This window comes from Etheostoma spectabile, chromosome 6 (assembly GCF_008692095.1).
Source record: "Etheostoma spectabile isolate EspeVRDwgs_2016 chromosome 6, UIUC_Espe_1.0, whole genome shotgun sequence".
Classification (NCBI taxonomy): Eukaryota; Metazoa; Chordata; class Actinopteri; order Perciformes; family Percidae; genus Etheostoma; species Etheostoma spectabile.
The window spans coordinates 22227841-22241898 of record NC_045738.1 but is presented as its reverse complement, the minus strand read 5'-3'; the positions used below and the strand labels follow the sequence as shown (position 1 = coordinate 22241898).

Sequence of the window (14058 nt, the reverse complement as noted above, 5' to 3'; positions counted from 1 at the left end):
AAAGAAACACAACAATGTATAAAAGGCTCCATTACCTTGTACCTCACGTTATGGCTTCGTAGCAGACGTTTTTGTAAAATTATGCTAACGATTGTGCGACTACTTACCGTCCCATAGTCAACAAATCACCGTATTGTCAGGAGAAGCATGCAAACAGTTTGGACTTCCATCAGCTGTTTAGGTTTAATTACTAATGTTAACTAGCATGTTAGTTAGCAGTAATTAGCCTGTGCCTATGTTATCTCTTTACACATTCCTACCTCTCCGTCTCTGCTGATTGGGAATGATTGAGATTTCTCTTGCACAGCTACCAGAAGACTTACAACTTTCAGACAGCTTGCTCACGTCACATCTACGTCTTCAAGCTCAGTTGGAGGCTGCACAGTAACGCTCAGGCATCACCGGAAAGGTGCTTCAAATAGACTTCACTGGTCTCCATCCAGAGCAACAGGATCTGTTGGTCCATTTCTTTAACTGTCTATGTGGATAGTGAGAAGATGTTTGCTGTATGTGACAAAAAATGTAGCCTAAAACACGCGTGACATCGCTTAGAGCACCTTTAATGCAGTATTCTTTGAACAGGACATCCTATTTTAAGAGTGTGAGCAGTGAGCTATCTACCATATGAAAATGGCAGCGCAGGTGTTTTATGGTGCATCTTGCAGAAACTTGTCAATCAGTAAGCAATACACATCAGTAAAATTCACATTATTCCAGACATACTTAATGTTCTGGTGATAACAGATAACAAACTTGTGGTAGCCTGTGATGTAAGGAGCATGTAAACTATTCCAATAGTCACACAGTGGAAACATCAGTCAGGATTATAGACATGGAATGTATGTATGTATGTATGCATTTCTGATTAAATGATTTTATTAAAGACACTTGATATCTGTTAACCCGTGATTGTATTCATTTAGCCAGTTGATCTTTTCAGACCACTCAGTACAATAATCTACATTAAAATATAGTGTTAATTCAAAATGTACTCTTGGTGCAGTAAATGGTCTTTAATAGCAGTCCAAGACACAATGATTAAATACACTATTATATCTTTTATTTAGCATAAGAAGGAGGGTTATTTTTCCAACTACTTTTTTTCCAACTAATAAAAATCATTCAGTTTATCAGGGGAAAACAAATTCAAAGTCACCAAAATTGAAAATGTATGTTTTTTCACTGGACAGGTAGGGTGTGAAAAAAAACAACATCTGTCAGATGGAGTGGATTATGTATAAAGCTGCATAAAATGGAAATACTCAAGTAAAAGTACTTGAAATTTCAACTTAAGTACAGCAGGCTACTTGAGTAAAATTACTGATGAGCATACATTTTAGTAAGATATAATGGAAATAGATAGTGTCATTCATATAATGGATACATTAGCATAATAATGATAATGCATCATTCATAAGAGAAAACCTTTTTAATTTACCTCCACCTCTCTGCAAATGCCTATTTTGTTGGAGCTGTCACCATTTGTGTTGCCTTCACAGTATATTGTAAAAAAATGGAATTTTGTGAACCAAGTTAAGTTGCGAAAGTCTGAATATGACATTGGTCTTTGTTATTTATGACACTTTGTCAACAACTGGTTGCAAATGTGAAACAACAGATGTTTGATTTGATCAATTAAAATACAGTACACAAACGTGCATAGGCTACATGGGCATACACGTTACAGTAAACGTGGCAAATAAAAATATAAGTGAACGAAAACAGTTTTCTTTTTGGACACGCTGTCAAAGATGTTTGCAATTTACACTCTCTTAACTCTCCGCATTACATGCGGCAGTGAAGGCACCGCTTCTCTTCCAGTCAAAACGGAGCCATATGAGGTGAACCTGCTTGCTCGCGGTCACATTGTGGTGGTCAGCTAACGGAGGCATATTATCTTGCGATGATATCGGCTAGCTTGCTGGCCAGTAAGCTAACTTAGGTTTGTCACCACAGCTTTAATAAGTAATACGTTAGCTAGCTAGCTGACTGTCCGGCTAGGCCGATGTTGCTGGCGGAGAAGGGGATGAATTTATTGTTTTTCATCATGTCGAAGTCGCTCCGTTAATTTTAGCTAGCTAGCACGGCAGGCTAGCCCAGCTAACGGTTATAACTGCAAGCAAAGCGTGACTAATCGGTCTGTTGTTTGAAAAACAATACAAATGGAGCAGTGGCAGGACGCGGCCTCTCAGCAGGTCAAGCTGCTTACAAATCGTCTGAATGAACTGTTGTCCAGAGGTCTGGGACTGCTGCGCTCCGAACTCGGTGTGGATTTGGGACTGAAGCCTGAGCTTATTCCGCCATGGGTGATCCTCTTAGCGGCATGTAGCGGGCTGGTGCTGTTGGTCGCTCTTTGGGCCTCAGTCTGCCGGTCTCTCTTCAAGAAACGACCCGCTGTATGCCCCGTAGACGACGACGGCATCGAAGTAAAGCGAGGTCTTGGTAAACCTGGCAAATCCGAGGAACCGAAGAAAAAGAAGAAGAAGGCAGAAAAGGCACGTAGTATAAATTAAACCAGTCTACACCCTTTCCTAGCTTGATAGCCGTATCGTTAGCAAGGCTAGTTGTCAAGCTAGCTAACACCACAGTGACAGTTAAATTTCATGTCATGGCAAAAACCCTAGCTAGCTTGACGCTAGTGTCAACCAGACGGTGCTAGCTAGCCTTGGAGGGTGTTACACTTTGATAGCTTGAAAGGAATAGAGAAGACATGTATCGTGGCCCTCTTCATTTTGTCTTTACATGTGCTTTGCAGAAAGCCCAGCCGAATGGAAGAGCTGTTGCTGAACCACAGGAAGACGCCATAGTGTCAGAAGAGACAGTGCCACATCACCAGCCACCCCCACCTGGAGTCAAGGCTGAAAAGGTTGCGGAGGTAATTTGTTGTACCGAAGACAAATGGCAACGCACACGTACACCAGCCCAGGTTATGTTGCATACATGTTTGCAGTTCGTTACCATTGCTTGTAACCCACATATTTTTCGGGTACTCTTCTATGTTAAGCAGTCCAGAAAACACAACCCTTTCTCACTGTCACCCTGAACTGATGTAACCAGACCAGCTAGTAGCTACCGGTGTTGGGTTACAGTTTTTAACTTGCAGATGCAACATAATCCTGGAGGGGGGCTCCTGGTTTAGAAAGGCACAAGGTGAAACCTTTCATTGAATGCCACCCTCTGGATACCACAAAGTAACAGACTGTGATCCTGAAGGTGCTGGAGTCAGAAGATGTAATTATGCATACACTAAGAGATGGATATAGTGTTGAACAAAAAGGACATGTAACATATGGGAGTCTTGGAAAGTGGATGTAATTTCACTTATAAATAGATGTGGCTTGCTGATTTGATTGACTGCCTATGGTTTAGTCAGCATGGGGCAGCTTGCTCATCTGCTGTTCTTGGAGGTGAAATATAATGTGCTGTATAGTATATCCACTGTAGCCCTTCTCTTGCTTCTTTAAACCCAGTCTCACAATCCCAGATAGTTTATCTTTTTTACTTTATACCCACTATTTCTCTTCTAGTTAAAGAAGTCAAAGAAGAAGGCCAAACAGGCTGTAAAGGAGACCAAGACAGCGACTGCCGATGGCAAAGAACCAGAAGAAGGTGAAATAAATCAATTGATCACATTAATTTATATAACGCTTGATTTATACCTGATATATTGCAGCAGAATGGGACCTGGCTTAGACTCTCTTTCTCAGCAACATGTGTTTAGTGTGTATTTGAACATTCCTTGCATCCACTCCTTTTATTATGCCTAATCCATGCCATATTTCCTCACTAATCCCATAATGATACCTTGCAGTAATTTGCAACTAATTCCATGCTGCACTCAATGGTTCTTTTCAGGCACGTGGGAAACCAAGGTCAGCAACAAGGAGAAGCGTGAGCAACGCAAGAAGGACAAGGGTTCCAGTGATGGCTCAGCCAGTCCTGGAGGGGGGAACACACCTGTGAGCGTTCCCTCAGAGCAGCCCAAGGCCTCTGCAGCCCCCGCATCTGCCAGCCAAAAGAAGAGAAAAGGTGGCTCTTAAAAGACCTCTTAAAACCCTGTCTATTTTCATTAAGGCTGTGATAGTAGTCTTTTGAGAAGTTTTAAAATTGGGAAGAAGGAATAAATATGCAACATTTGTTTTATTTTACTTGTATAAATTCATTTGAAGCACAAACCCCTCTGAGAGGGGGAGAGAGAGCTTTCTAGGCTGTTGTTGTTTGATTGGTCTCTTGTTGACACGAGGGGCTATAAATACAGGCTTTAGGGGGAGTTAATTGACTCCCAGAGTGAGTTTTAGCTAAGTGTTTGTGTGTGCTTCCTTCATTAATAGGCTGTTATGAGAAGTGTACTTGGCATATATTGACTTTTCTTTTTTATTCTTTTTTCAGGAGAGTCCGCAAAAGTGAAGCCAGACAAGGTTGAAGCTGTTGTATCTCTAGGTAACTGGTTAATAATTCAGGCACCACAGGCATTTGATATCTCATCTATGCAAAATAGTTTCATGAATCAGAAGTTCACATGGTTTACTGGCAACTCTCATATTGGATGTCTTGCTAACCTGATCTGTGTTTATTCTGGCTGAGTATCAAGTGTCTCCCCTGGTGTTAGTTAACAGCAGTGAGGTGGTAGCGGTGGAGGCTGGTGTGACTGACATGGCTGTAAAGGTTCCGGCTCCCACTGTTGCTTCAAAGACGGGCCCCTGGACAACCAGTAGAGAACCAGCATCCCTCTGGAGAGCGGACATTGATGGTAAAAAATCTTTTGCCACTTAAAACTGCTCGGATTCTGTATCCATGTGTTAGTGTAAACACGTTATGGCATTCCATGAAGAAATGAATGCCTGATAACCTCTATCAGCTGCAGTGTCGGTTAGTGATGCACTGAATTGATAAGCTTGATGTTACCGCTTCACATGAAAGTCTTTCTTAGTAACCTAATCCAACTGTCTGAACTTGATTAGAAAAACATTGTGAAACAATATGACAAAAACTTATCTGAGGTTTAAAGTTGATTCTTGGTCTTGGAAACCAGCTCACCTCAAGGATCACTTAGTTGCCTGGCTTGAGCTTTCAAACATATCACATGATCTTCATCACATGATTTTCTCAATTCAACAACAATTGCGGGTTACTGGAACTAGATGGACCTCGTGGTGAGATTGGTGACAAGTTATGATGGGAGATGTAATGACTTTATTCAGAAAGATTTAAATCCGCACCTCTGTTCTCATTTGCCATTCCTCAGTCAATGTACAGTAAAGACAACTTACTTTTAAATCTATATATCTATTATTTCACCAAAGTTAGTCCATCTGTAGTCTTGCTTTGCCATACCCTTCTCCAAAGTGCACTGGAAGAGGGTCTGGCTACGTCACAGAGCATTCGGGGATGGCAGGAAAATGTGGTTTATTGGCATTTCTTTAAACCAATCAGAGTTGTCTTCGGTCACCGGAGAAAAGCTGTAGTGCCACTGCAAAATAGACTCGGAAGGAACTTGTTTTGTCGGAATGTGTACGTTTTAAAAGTTGTTTTTAGGGTGCACTTGGATAACTCACCTGGTAGAGTGTGGGCCCCATGTACAGAGGCTCAGTGCTCGCCGCAGCGGCTGCAGGTTCAACTCCGACCTGCAGCCATTTGCTGCATGTCATTCCCCTTCTCTCTCCATCTTCATGTTTAAGCTGTCTTATTTAAATAAAGGCCTAAAAAATGATCTACCCCCCCCCCCAGAAAACTCAATTTGACACCCTGCAGAGATCTGCAGTTAACCATAGTCCTCATCTATCAACCAGAGTTTAAAATGCCAACACAAAGGAAGCCCAAGGAAATGAATAATACATAAAGTAAAATCAGGAGGATTTTCCGGCGGCGACAGAGCAATCCCAGAAGTGGAAGTTTTTCCTCGCCACTGTCGCACTGTTGCTTGCTCTGGAGGAAACTACTAAAACTGTTGGGTCCTTGTAAATTCTGGAGTGTGGTCTAGACCTACTCTATCTGTAAAGTGTCTCGAGATAACTCTTGTTATGAATTGATACTCTAAATAAAATAGAATTGGATATAGACTCGTCAATCTGGGACACTAGGAACATTCACTCACCACCTCTGCGGTACTAACTGCTTTGTGTCTGACTGTTTGTTTTATTCGTGAATAGTATTTTAGGAAAGATTAATGAAATGTGCTAGTGTTAACCTCTTATGTTTAATCTAGTAGTTTTAAAAGTCTAGCTAGCTGTTTTAATAATTTCAAAATTTTCCAGGTGAGAACTTTTTGGGGATTTAGCTGCGAGCTACAGAAATGTCTTCTCAAGTTCATTCAAACATTCATGCAACCTTTTATTTATACTCCAGATCATTAAGGGGCCACCCTTATTTCCAATGGCATTGGGTCAGTTCCAAAAACTAAGAAAGGGGGGGGAAGCAACACCATCAAAAGAACATAGAAAGACACTAAAACTTTCCAAATTGGAAAAACAATTTATTTGATAAACAAATCAGGACAGCCAGGGTGCAAAGTAAATGCACTATGTAAAGCAAGTACGAGTAGAAGTTTGGAGGTCCAAATCAGATTTAATTTTAATTTTTTTTCTCCCAAAAGGCACCTGTGATTTAATTTTAGGAAAGTGTTTTGTTCAAGTAAGATGCCCTAAAACTAAAAGCAATATGTAGAATTAAACTAAATTGTTTTGTAGGGCAACACTTTGTTTCCCCCAGTTACTACAGTGACTTAACAAATGATTGTGCAGAATTGAATGGTATCGTATCAAAAGCTACACACAGCTAGCTCAGTTAAAAGGAAATGTATGTAATTATCCTGGAAATACTTGACAGGTCTGCACAATGTCAGGGAACAGTTATTTTAAGTCTAAGCAGATTTCTAATAGCTGAAAAGTTATAATTGTGTGAGTATTGACATTGTTGTCTGAAATGTGTGTTTCAGAGTCGTGGACTGTGATTGACAGGGGGATGCCTACAACAGAGCTAACTCTGGTGTCTTTACCTGGATTGGGTGTTGGCACTGCTGCTGGTAAGTATACAATAAACTGGTGACGTGGCAACTGGTGGTTTAACTTAGGCTGCCTTTTACACGTGGGCAGCTATTTTCAAATGTTCAAAACCAAAGTTTTCCAAAATTTCCACTCTGGCCGCAGTTTATAGAAAGACTCGTTTTCAGAGGCAAATTCTCCGTCTCCATGTACGTGTAAACAGGGCCCTAGACCAGAGGTGGAAAAAGTACAAAAATATTCTACTTAAGTAAAATTACTATTATTTAGATGAACTTTTACTTAACCCTCATGTTGTCTTTGGGTCAATGTGACCCGTTTTCCTATACCAATGTTCTTTTTAACTACCCAAAATAACATGATTGATTCCACACAACGCCCTTTGGCAAGTACACATCTCTTCTTTCATTCATTTTATTTATTATTTAATCTTATTTAGTTTTATAGCATTTGAAGAAAAAGTGGTTTTGAAATAGTATTGAATAAAAGTTGTGATTATCCATCAACTTCAAATTCCTTTAATTTTACTGCAAATAATTCCTAATTTCTGCTTTTCTAACTCAAACATTAGGTATAATTTCCTGTATTTTGTTTATTTATTTTTCCTGTATCCTGTTTATTGACCATAAATTCCAAAAATAATTGTAAAACTAAAGTTAATAGTGTTGAAAATGTCAAAACAAGTGACAAACAAAGTATCAAAAGTAATGAAAAAAGGGTAAAAAAAAAAACATTTATAAAAAGCCTCAAATGTTTTTGTTTTTTTACAAGTCAACAAAAGGTTAAGAACTTAACAGCGGAGGGTAGTTATACTTTTTTATTGATATTTATACTTTTAAATATCTTTTATAGTTATATTTATTTCATTAAATCAGTCTTTTGCGGTTCAATAAGAGCACAAAGACGCTTTGGATTTTAGTTTGACGAACAACAATCTGACAATATAGGCATTTCTTTTTTAAATGTACTTTTGTAAATAACGGCTGTGATTTAAAATTAAGTACAATATGTCAAACAAAAGCTACTTGAGTAAAATGACAGATTTTAATAACTATTTACACAGTAAAAACCTACTCAAATACAGTAATGTGAGTAATTCTAATCTGGTGCTCTCCACTAGTTTTCCAAAGCCTTGGTTGTGGAAGGCAGGCTGAGTAATTGTTGTTGTGTCCTGGTAGAGCCCCCGCCTGTGAGCGAGCTGCCCTGGCTCAGTCAGCCCAGAGGGGACGATGAGTGGTCGGGACTCAGTAAGCATCATTAGGGATTGTCTTCAACTCCTCTATTTCACTTCATAGTTAAGATCCTCCTTTACATCTGTAACTATTTTCTGATGGTCTTTGTGTTTCTCAGATGGTGGTTCAGTTGATCCGAGCTCGGATTGGAACGCCCCCTCTGAAGCCTGGGGCAACTATGAAGAGCCCACTCCTGAGCCCCCTCCCGCTCCGGAGCAGCCCCTCCCTGAGCCCGCCACGGCAAGCCTGTTGATTGGAGCAGCTGTAAGTATGACCAGGCTCAGGACAAAACTAAGCATTATGGGAGTTACCTCGAAGTTAAATGCAAAAGTGCATGCAGCCAAAAGATTTCCCCGCATTGTTCTGTCGGGGTCAAGGATGCTGACACCGCAGGCAGGCGGGCAACTAGTGGCGACAAAGGCCGACTGTCTCCTCACTTCACCTTAGCCAAAGAGTTGCACTTGAACACACCGCAAAGACTGAGAAATGTTGTCCTGTCATAGCATAGCATTGTATGCATTGCTCTTTTTTTGCACAACCACCAGATGGCGCCAGTGTACGATTTTCAAATCCTGTAATAACAGGCTTTAACTGAGGCACCATAAATTAACCATTTGTCAGAGCCAAACTTAGCCCCGCCCACAACATTTGAGGTCGGGAAGTTATCATAGTTTTGCATTTTTCATTATTTTTTTTTTCGTTTTGACTTTTTGTTTTTAAATTCGGTTTAGTTTTAATTAGTTGTTAAAGCGGGTTTACTAGTTTATTATTATTATTTTTAAATGCTTAATTTCAGTTTATTAGTTTTAGTTTCTTTGTAATGGGGGTTATTTGTCAGGGGGATTCAAAAAGTTTAGAAAAAATGTGTGTAATAATTACTCAACAAAAACATACAATTTTAGAAATATGTATTCTAAGGGTATGACGAGATCTCGTTTTACGAGATCTCGCGAGATTGAAACGTCACGAGATTTCTCGTTGAGGTGAAAAGTTGTCTCGTGAGGCGATGTGATGTCAGCGTGATGGAGCGTGAAATTACTATTGAAGATCCCCCTGCCACTTTTAAATCATTTGTGTGGCAACATTTTGGTTTTCCTGCGGAAATGATAAACGGCGAAAGAGTGACAGACTAGACGAACACAATATGTAAACATTGTAAGAAAAAAATGCCGTATACACGAGCACTAGTCAAAAACACTTACAGCACCATCACAGCTCTCTACTAACTACTGCACCTGCGACGAAAACATGAAAAGGGCAAACAACTCTAAAAGCCTTTGCATCTCCGCCACCGGTAAGTACAAGAGCCACGGCAATAACGAGGGACATAGGCGTTTTCATTGCAGCTGAAATTTTTTTTTAAAATCTCGTCTCGTCTCGTTCTCGTGAACCCAATCTCGTGATGTGTCTCGTCTCGTGGAGTAAGCGTCTCGTCACACCCCTAATGTATTCACAATGTATATAAAATGTAGCCTACTTATGGTCATACATTTGTAAACCGTCAACTCAAGACGCTCCATTAAGTGCAAATTGTGTTTGACGTGTTCCAGAAGAAAAACCCAAACAGCCAACAGACTAAAGAAGACGGACATGAACAGGTGTTTTGAATTTTAGTTTGAGTAAAGTGGCAAACCTTTTTGAAGTCAATCGACTCACACAGTTGTGTAGACATCCCAGTATTAACACACGTTCCCTCCCGCTTTTGGCGTTCCTCCGTATTTACTAACCAGGTGTCGGGTCGCCTGTACTGTTCCCTGTCCTGCCGTTGTCTCAGTCCTGCTGCCTGGACCTGTAGTCATACATCTACACCCTGTGTCCATACAGCCATGCCCTGTACCTGGGTTATCTTCTGTTTCGGGGTGGGGGGGCTTTGCATTCTCCTTTACCTTATTAAAGTAAACTAGGTTAGCCTCCTTGTGTACGCTTCTCAAATGTACTTTGAAATTTGTGGGATTGTCCCTGAAATAATTTGTCCACATATTTTAACATTGCAGTATGGGTTTAAATGCAATGACTGATCAGAATCCGCTTTATTTGCCAGGTATGAGGACAAATACGAGGAGTTTTGCATTGGATTGTATTGCTTTGTTGTACAATTGAGAGATCTTTGACAAAATTAAAAATTATAAACATAAACGTGGCTGGATTTCTGTCTGCCACATTGCCATTTTTGACAACCACATGGCAGCAAATGAAGGTAATCTACACTGTGGCGTTATAGTGAGTAAGTGGAGTTTCTGCAGCTCTTCCTCAGAATGAAGAGTTGTTCCATAACATGTCGAGACTGTTATTGCCATACTTGCTGCTTATGTTTTCTTAACATTTCCTAAGTCATGTTTTATTGATGTGTGTTTGTCAGGACGATGATGACGATGAGAAGGACAAGGGAGAGACTGCTGCTGATGGAGCAGCCAAAACTAAAAAGAAGAAGAAGAAAAAGAAGAAGGCTGCAGAGGAGGGAGGAATTTCTGGCCAGGTAACTGATGTCAAGAATACACTTACACACACACACACACACACACACACACATGGTCCAGAATAGATGTGACTAGAGTATTTGTTTTGCAAATTTTGGAGTATAAAATCAAAGCCTGAATGTAGTTTGACTAATCACGCACTCGATGTGCAAATCTTTGTTGCTGTGTACTTTGATATGAATATTACAGGGTGTATGAAACCTGTATGATCCTATAATAATGTGTTGGCAAATCATTATTATAAAAATCCATGTTTTTGTCTGTCATTCAAGGAGCCAGTTTCTTCTCCTGCCCCTTGTGATCAGAAAATGTGATTTTAGTGTTTGACATTTCTAAAGTGTCCTTTTGAATTCACTGCCCGTAAAACTTGGCTTGTGTCCTGTTAAGGGCGACGAGCCAGAGAAGGAGACGCCACCAGCGGCCTCGGTGAAGAAGCAGCCCCCTGTTCAGGAGAACGCTGCTGCTGCTGCCGTCCAGCCTGTCAGAGCTGCTGCTGTCGAGGTCAGTGGTGCTTATATAGTGCACGGGGTCAAAAAGTGTCCGTGGGGGTTTTAAGACGGGCCATTCAGTCCAATTACATTAAGAGAAAGTTTTTTTTTTTTTTTCTTTTTGATTGAATTCCAGGATCTTTTTGGTATCACCAACACCTCTTTATTATCATGAGACATTTTTTCTAACTTGTCATTTTTGTTGGTGAGCCAACAACATCAACATAACCACTCATATGCCTTAAGACCTAAAAAAGACAATCATGTAGTTGTTACAGGCCTGTCTATGTGAATTTACCAAGACTAACCATGTTTCCCTTTTTCTTAATAGGCAAGAGTGGCGCAACCAGTTAAGGACAACATATCCCAGAAACCCCCTGTCACCCAAGTGCCACAGAAGCCAACTGATGGAGAGCCCACTGCCAAGCAGAACAGCCTTTCTGCTCCAACACAACAAAGTAAGCACATTTAAACTTTAGTAAGATGTAACAATGTTGCCAGATATCTCAGACAGGCTGTGTTGTGTTGGTTAGTCGTTGATGGAGGTGGAGGAAGTGACTGAGGTTTGAGGAGTATTGCCGCCAGACTTCAGGTCTGTCCTTTTTAAATGCCCTTCCCATCCTCTCAAATAAGTTGGAAAATGCTATGACAGACATTAGGGAAATGGGGATATGATCTACTGATACAACTTAAAATATCTATAATCTTTTTTCTCCAGAGGTTTCCTGTAGTACTATGTGTATTTGATGGTACATGATTGAACCTACATCATGGATTGTAAACTCTGTAAACTGTGTCTAAAATGCAAAGTTGTGGTCTCTTCAGATAAAGATCCAGAGTCAGATGTTATTTTAGCCACTTACTGTTGTTGTGAATTCATATAAAATTCAATCACAATAATATAAAGTTCTGCAGGTATTCTACAAGTGCCCCTCATCTAGAAGAAGTCTCCCAGCTAATCCTGCCTTGGACTGACCAAAGTTGGAGAAAGAGTCATCTAGCTGATGTGATTTTACCGAGCTACTGAGCATGTGCAACTCCCAACAAAGATAGTATAGAAGTGACATGTCTCACTCTGGAGCTAAAACAGAGATACAACAAAAATGTTTTTTTTTTCAAAATGAAACCATGCAAACTTATTCTGGTACAACCTCAAAATACAATTATGAACCTGAAAATGAGCAGAATATGGGCGCTTTAATATCTTGTTAAAACGGTCTGTACAAAGGCCATCCTACTGAAAACTGTTTCATGTAACTTGACGTTTGTGTGCCAGACTTTCAATGTTAGTTTATCTTGCTTAAAACTTACTGCTTCTATTGTCTTCAAAATTAAATCTGAACCTGAAAAATCAGAAGTAATGTGCAAATGGTTTCTATTTTAAGTTGAACCAGAAGCCGATAAATTCAACTTCCCCATCTCTCCTGGCCTTGTGTCCCTGCATCATCCTAAACCTGAGCATCACTCTCAGCCATCATATTCCATTAAAACCTTTTTGAAGAACAATAACCGAAGTTAGTTAAGTCTCCTCAGCGGTGAACCACATTGATTTGAGATCCTCGTAACTTGAAATGGCCTTTGTGAATACTTAAATGTATAAAACCATGGGAGTTGTGTTCCTAATCTCCCTTTTGTGTTTCCACAGAAAAACCTGAGGAGAGCCAAGCGCCTAAGCTGGCAAAGAAGAAAAAGGCGAGGAGAGAAACATGAGACTGAGTCCATTCTGCAGACCTCTGTATGCAAAAGACTTGATATCCTGTTTATGCAACACCTTTTGTGACAAGAACATTGAACTAGGGTCTTCATGATGGACTTAAACCTTAAAACCTAGTCTGGAAAGTGAAAGAACTTTTATACCTGCCAAGCTCAGTCGATGAATCGTTGAAAACTGAACCTAGATGCAGTGCAATCTAATGTGATGCGTTGTTAATGATTTTTAAGTATGCATTTGATACTCTTGACTGTGTTCTAATTCCACTGCATCAAGTTAACTGATTGAAAGAGCTGTGTCGTAGTAATTAGATGTAGAAAATACTGATCATGTTTAGAAATGTGATGTTGTGGTGGTAACGACTGGAGTTTACTGTGTAGAGTGAAAATGGTCAACATGCTTCAGGTCACTCAACACTGGGCCCTAATGTTAAATTGGCTTTTGCTTTGGCAGTCATCTTATTAATTATTATTTTTCTGCTCTTACATTTGAGTCAAGATACAGGTACAGTGATCGCAGTTTGGGGAAAAAGAGCTGAGTGATCAAACGGTTATTTTAGGACGACGGCTCAACTTGGTGTAAACCTATGTGACAAATAGACACGAGCATCAGTGTGTGCAGAAAGGGAAACCTGTACACTCTGTATTTTTGCATTCTTACCTGTGACTACAATATTTCAATTGACTCAGTCCACCTGGTTTGTCCCTGGTCTGTTGTTGCACCGCAGTGTTTCAAGACAACCGTTTCCTCTGTTTTTACTATCTGTGACTGCTTTGTGGCCGGAGCCGTGTGGGAGCCTGTGATTGTAGATGTACCATCGCAATGTCGTCAGCCTCTTCATGATTTTCCACCTGTGGTTATTTGAAGTCTTCACTACCTTTTGTAAAATCTGTTTGTATAAAGAAAAGCTAAAGCCATATGTAAAAAGACTAAATAAAGGCAGTTTTCTATAATTGTGTTTTTTTTTTTTAAGGTCATAATCCACTACTGTGTAACATGGACTGGAAAACAGTAGACCAAGCAGCAGTGGTGTGCACCAATTGTTTGTGGACTGCTGTTTTGAAGCTTTAAATTTGGCAATTTGTACGATTTTGAAAACCGACGTAGCGAAGAGTTTTGACAAGAGGGTGGAGCTGGGGGGTGGATGACAGG

General features: G+C 40.2%; 1 protein-coding gene across 2 annotated transcripts; it reads left to right on the top strand.

The window, feature by feature from the left end:
- The first annotated feature begins 1808 nt into the window (after window positions 1-1808).
- mtdhb (metadherin b) lies at window positions 1809-13288 on the top strand. Of its 2 annotated transcripts, XM_032518220.1 has the most exons (14): window positions 1809-2495; window positions 2756-2875; window positions 3528-3609; window positions 3856-4029; window positions 4390-4440; window positions 4610-4750; window positions 6935-7021; window positions 8177-8245; window positions 8349-8494; window positions 10590-10706; window positions 11095-11208; window positions 11527-11653; window positions 12140-12141; window positions 12841-13288. In XM_032518220.1, exons 1-14 carry the CDS (start codon window positions 2163-2165, stop codon window positions 12973-12975), a joined length of 1698 nt encoding a protein of 565 aa, XP_032374111.1. In that variant the 5' UTR covers window positions 1809-2162; the 3' UTR covers window positions 12976-13288. The 2 variants fall into 2 exon arrangements, with proteins under 2 accessions (XP_032374111.1, XP_032374112.1); XM_032518221.1 differs by lacking the exon at window positions 12140-12141 and having other exon boundaries at window positions 1811-2495.
- The last annotated feature ends 770 nt before the right edge of the window (window positions 13289-14058 follow it).

Excerpts from the sequence above, each read along its gene's own strand:
- mtdhb (XM_032518220.1), top strand. The coding sequence starts at position 2,163 with ATGGAGCAGTGGCAGGACGCGGCCTCTCAGCAGGTCAAGCTGCTTACA. Across the intron at positions 3,610-3,855 it reads TGGCAAAGAACCAGAAGAAG|GCACGTGGGAAACCAAGGTC; the intron begins GTGAAATAAATC and ends GGTTCTTTTCAG. Across the intron at positions 8,495-10,589 it reads GCCTGTTGATTGGAGCAGCT|GACGATGATGACGATGAGAA; the intron begins GTAAGTATGACC and ends TGTGTTTGTCAG.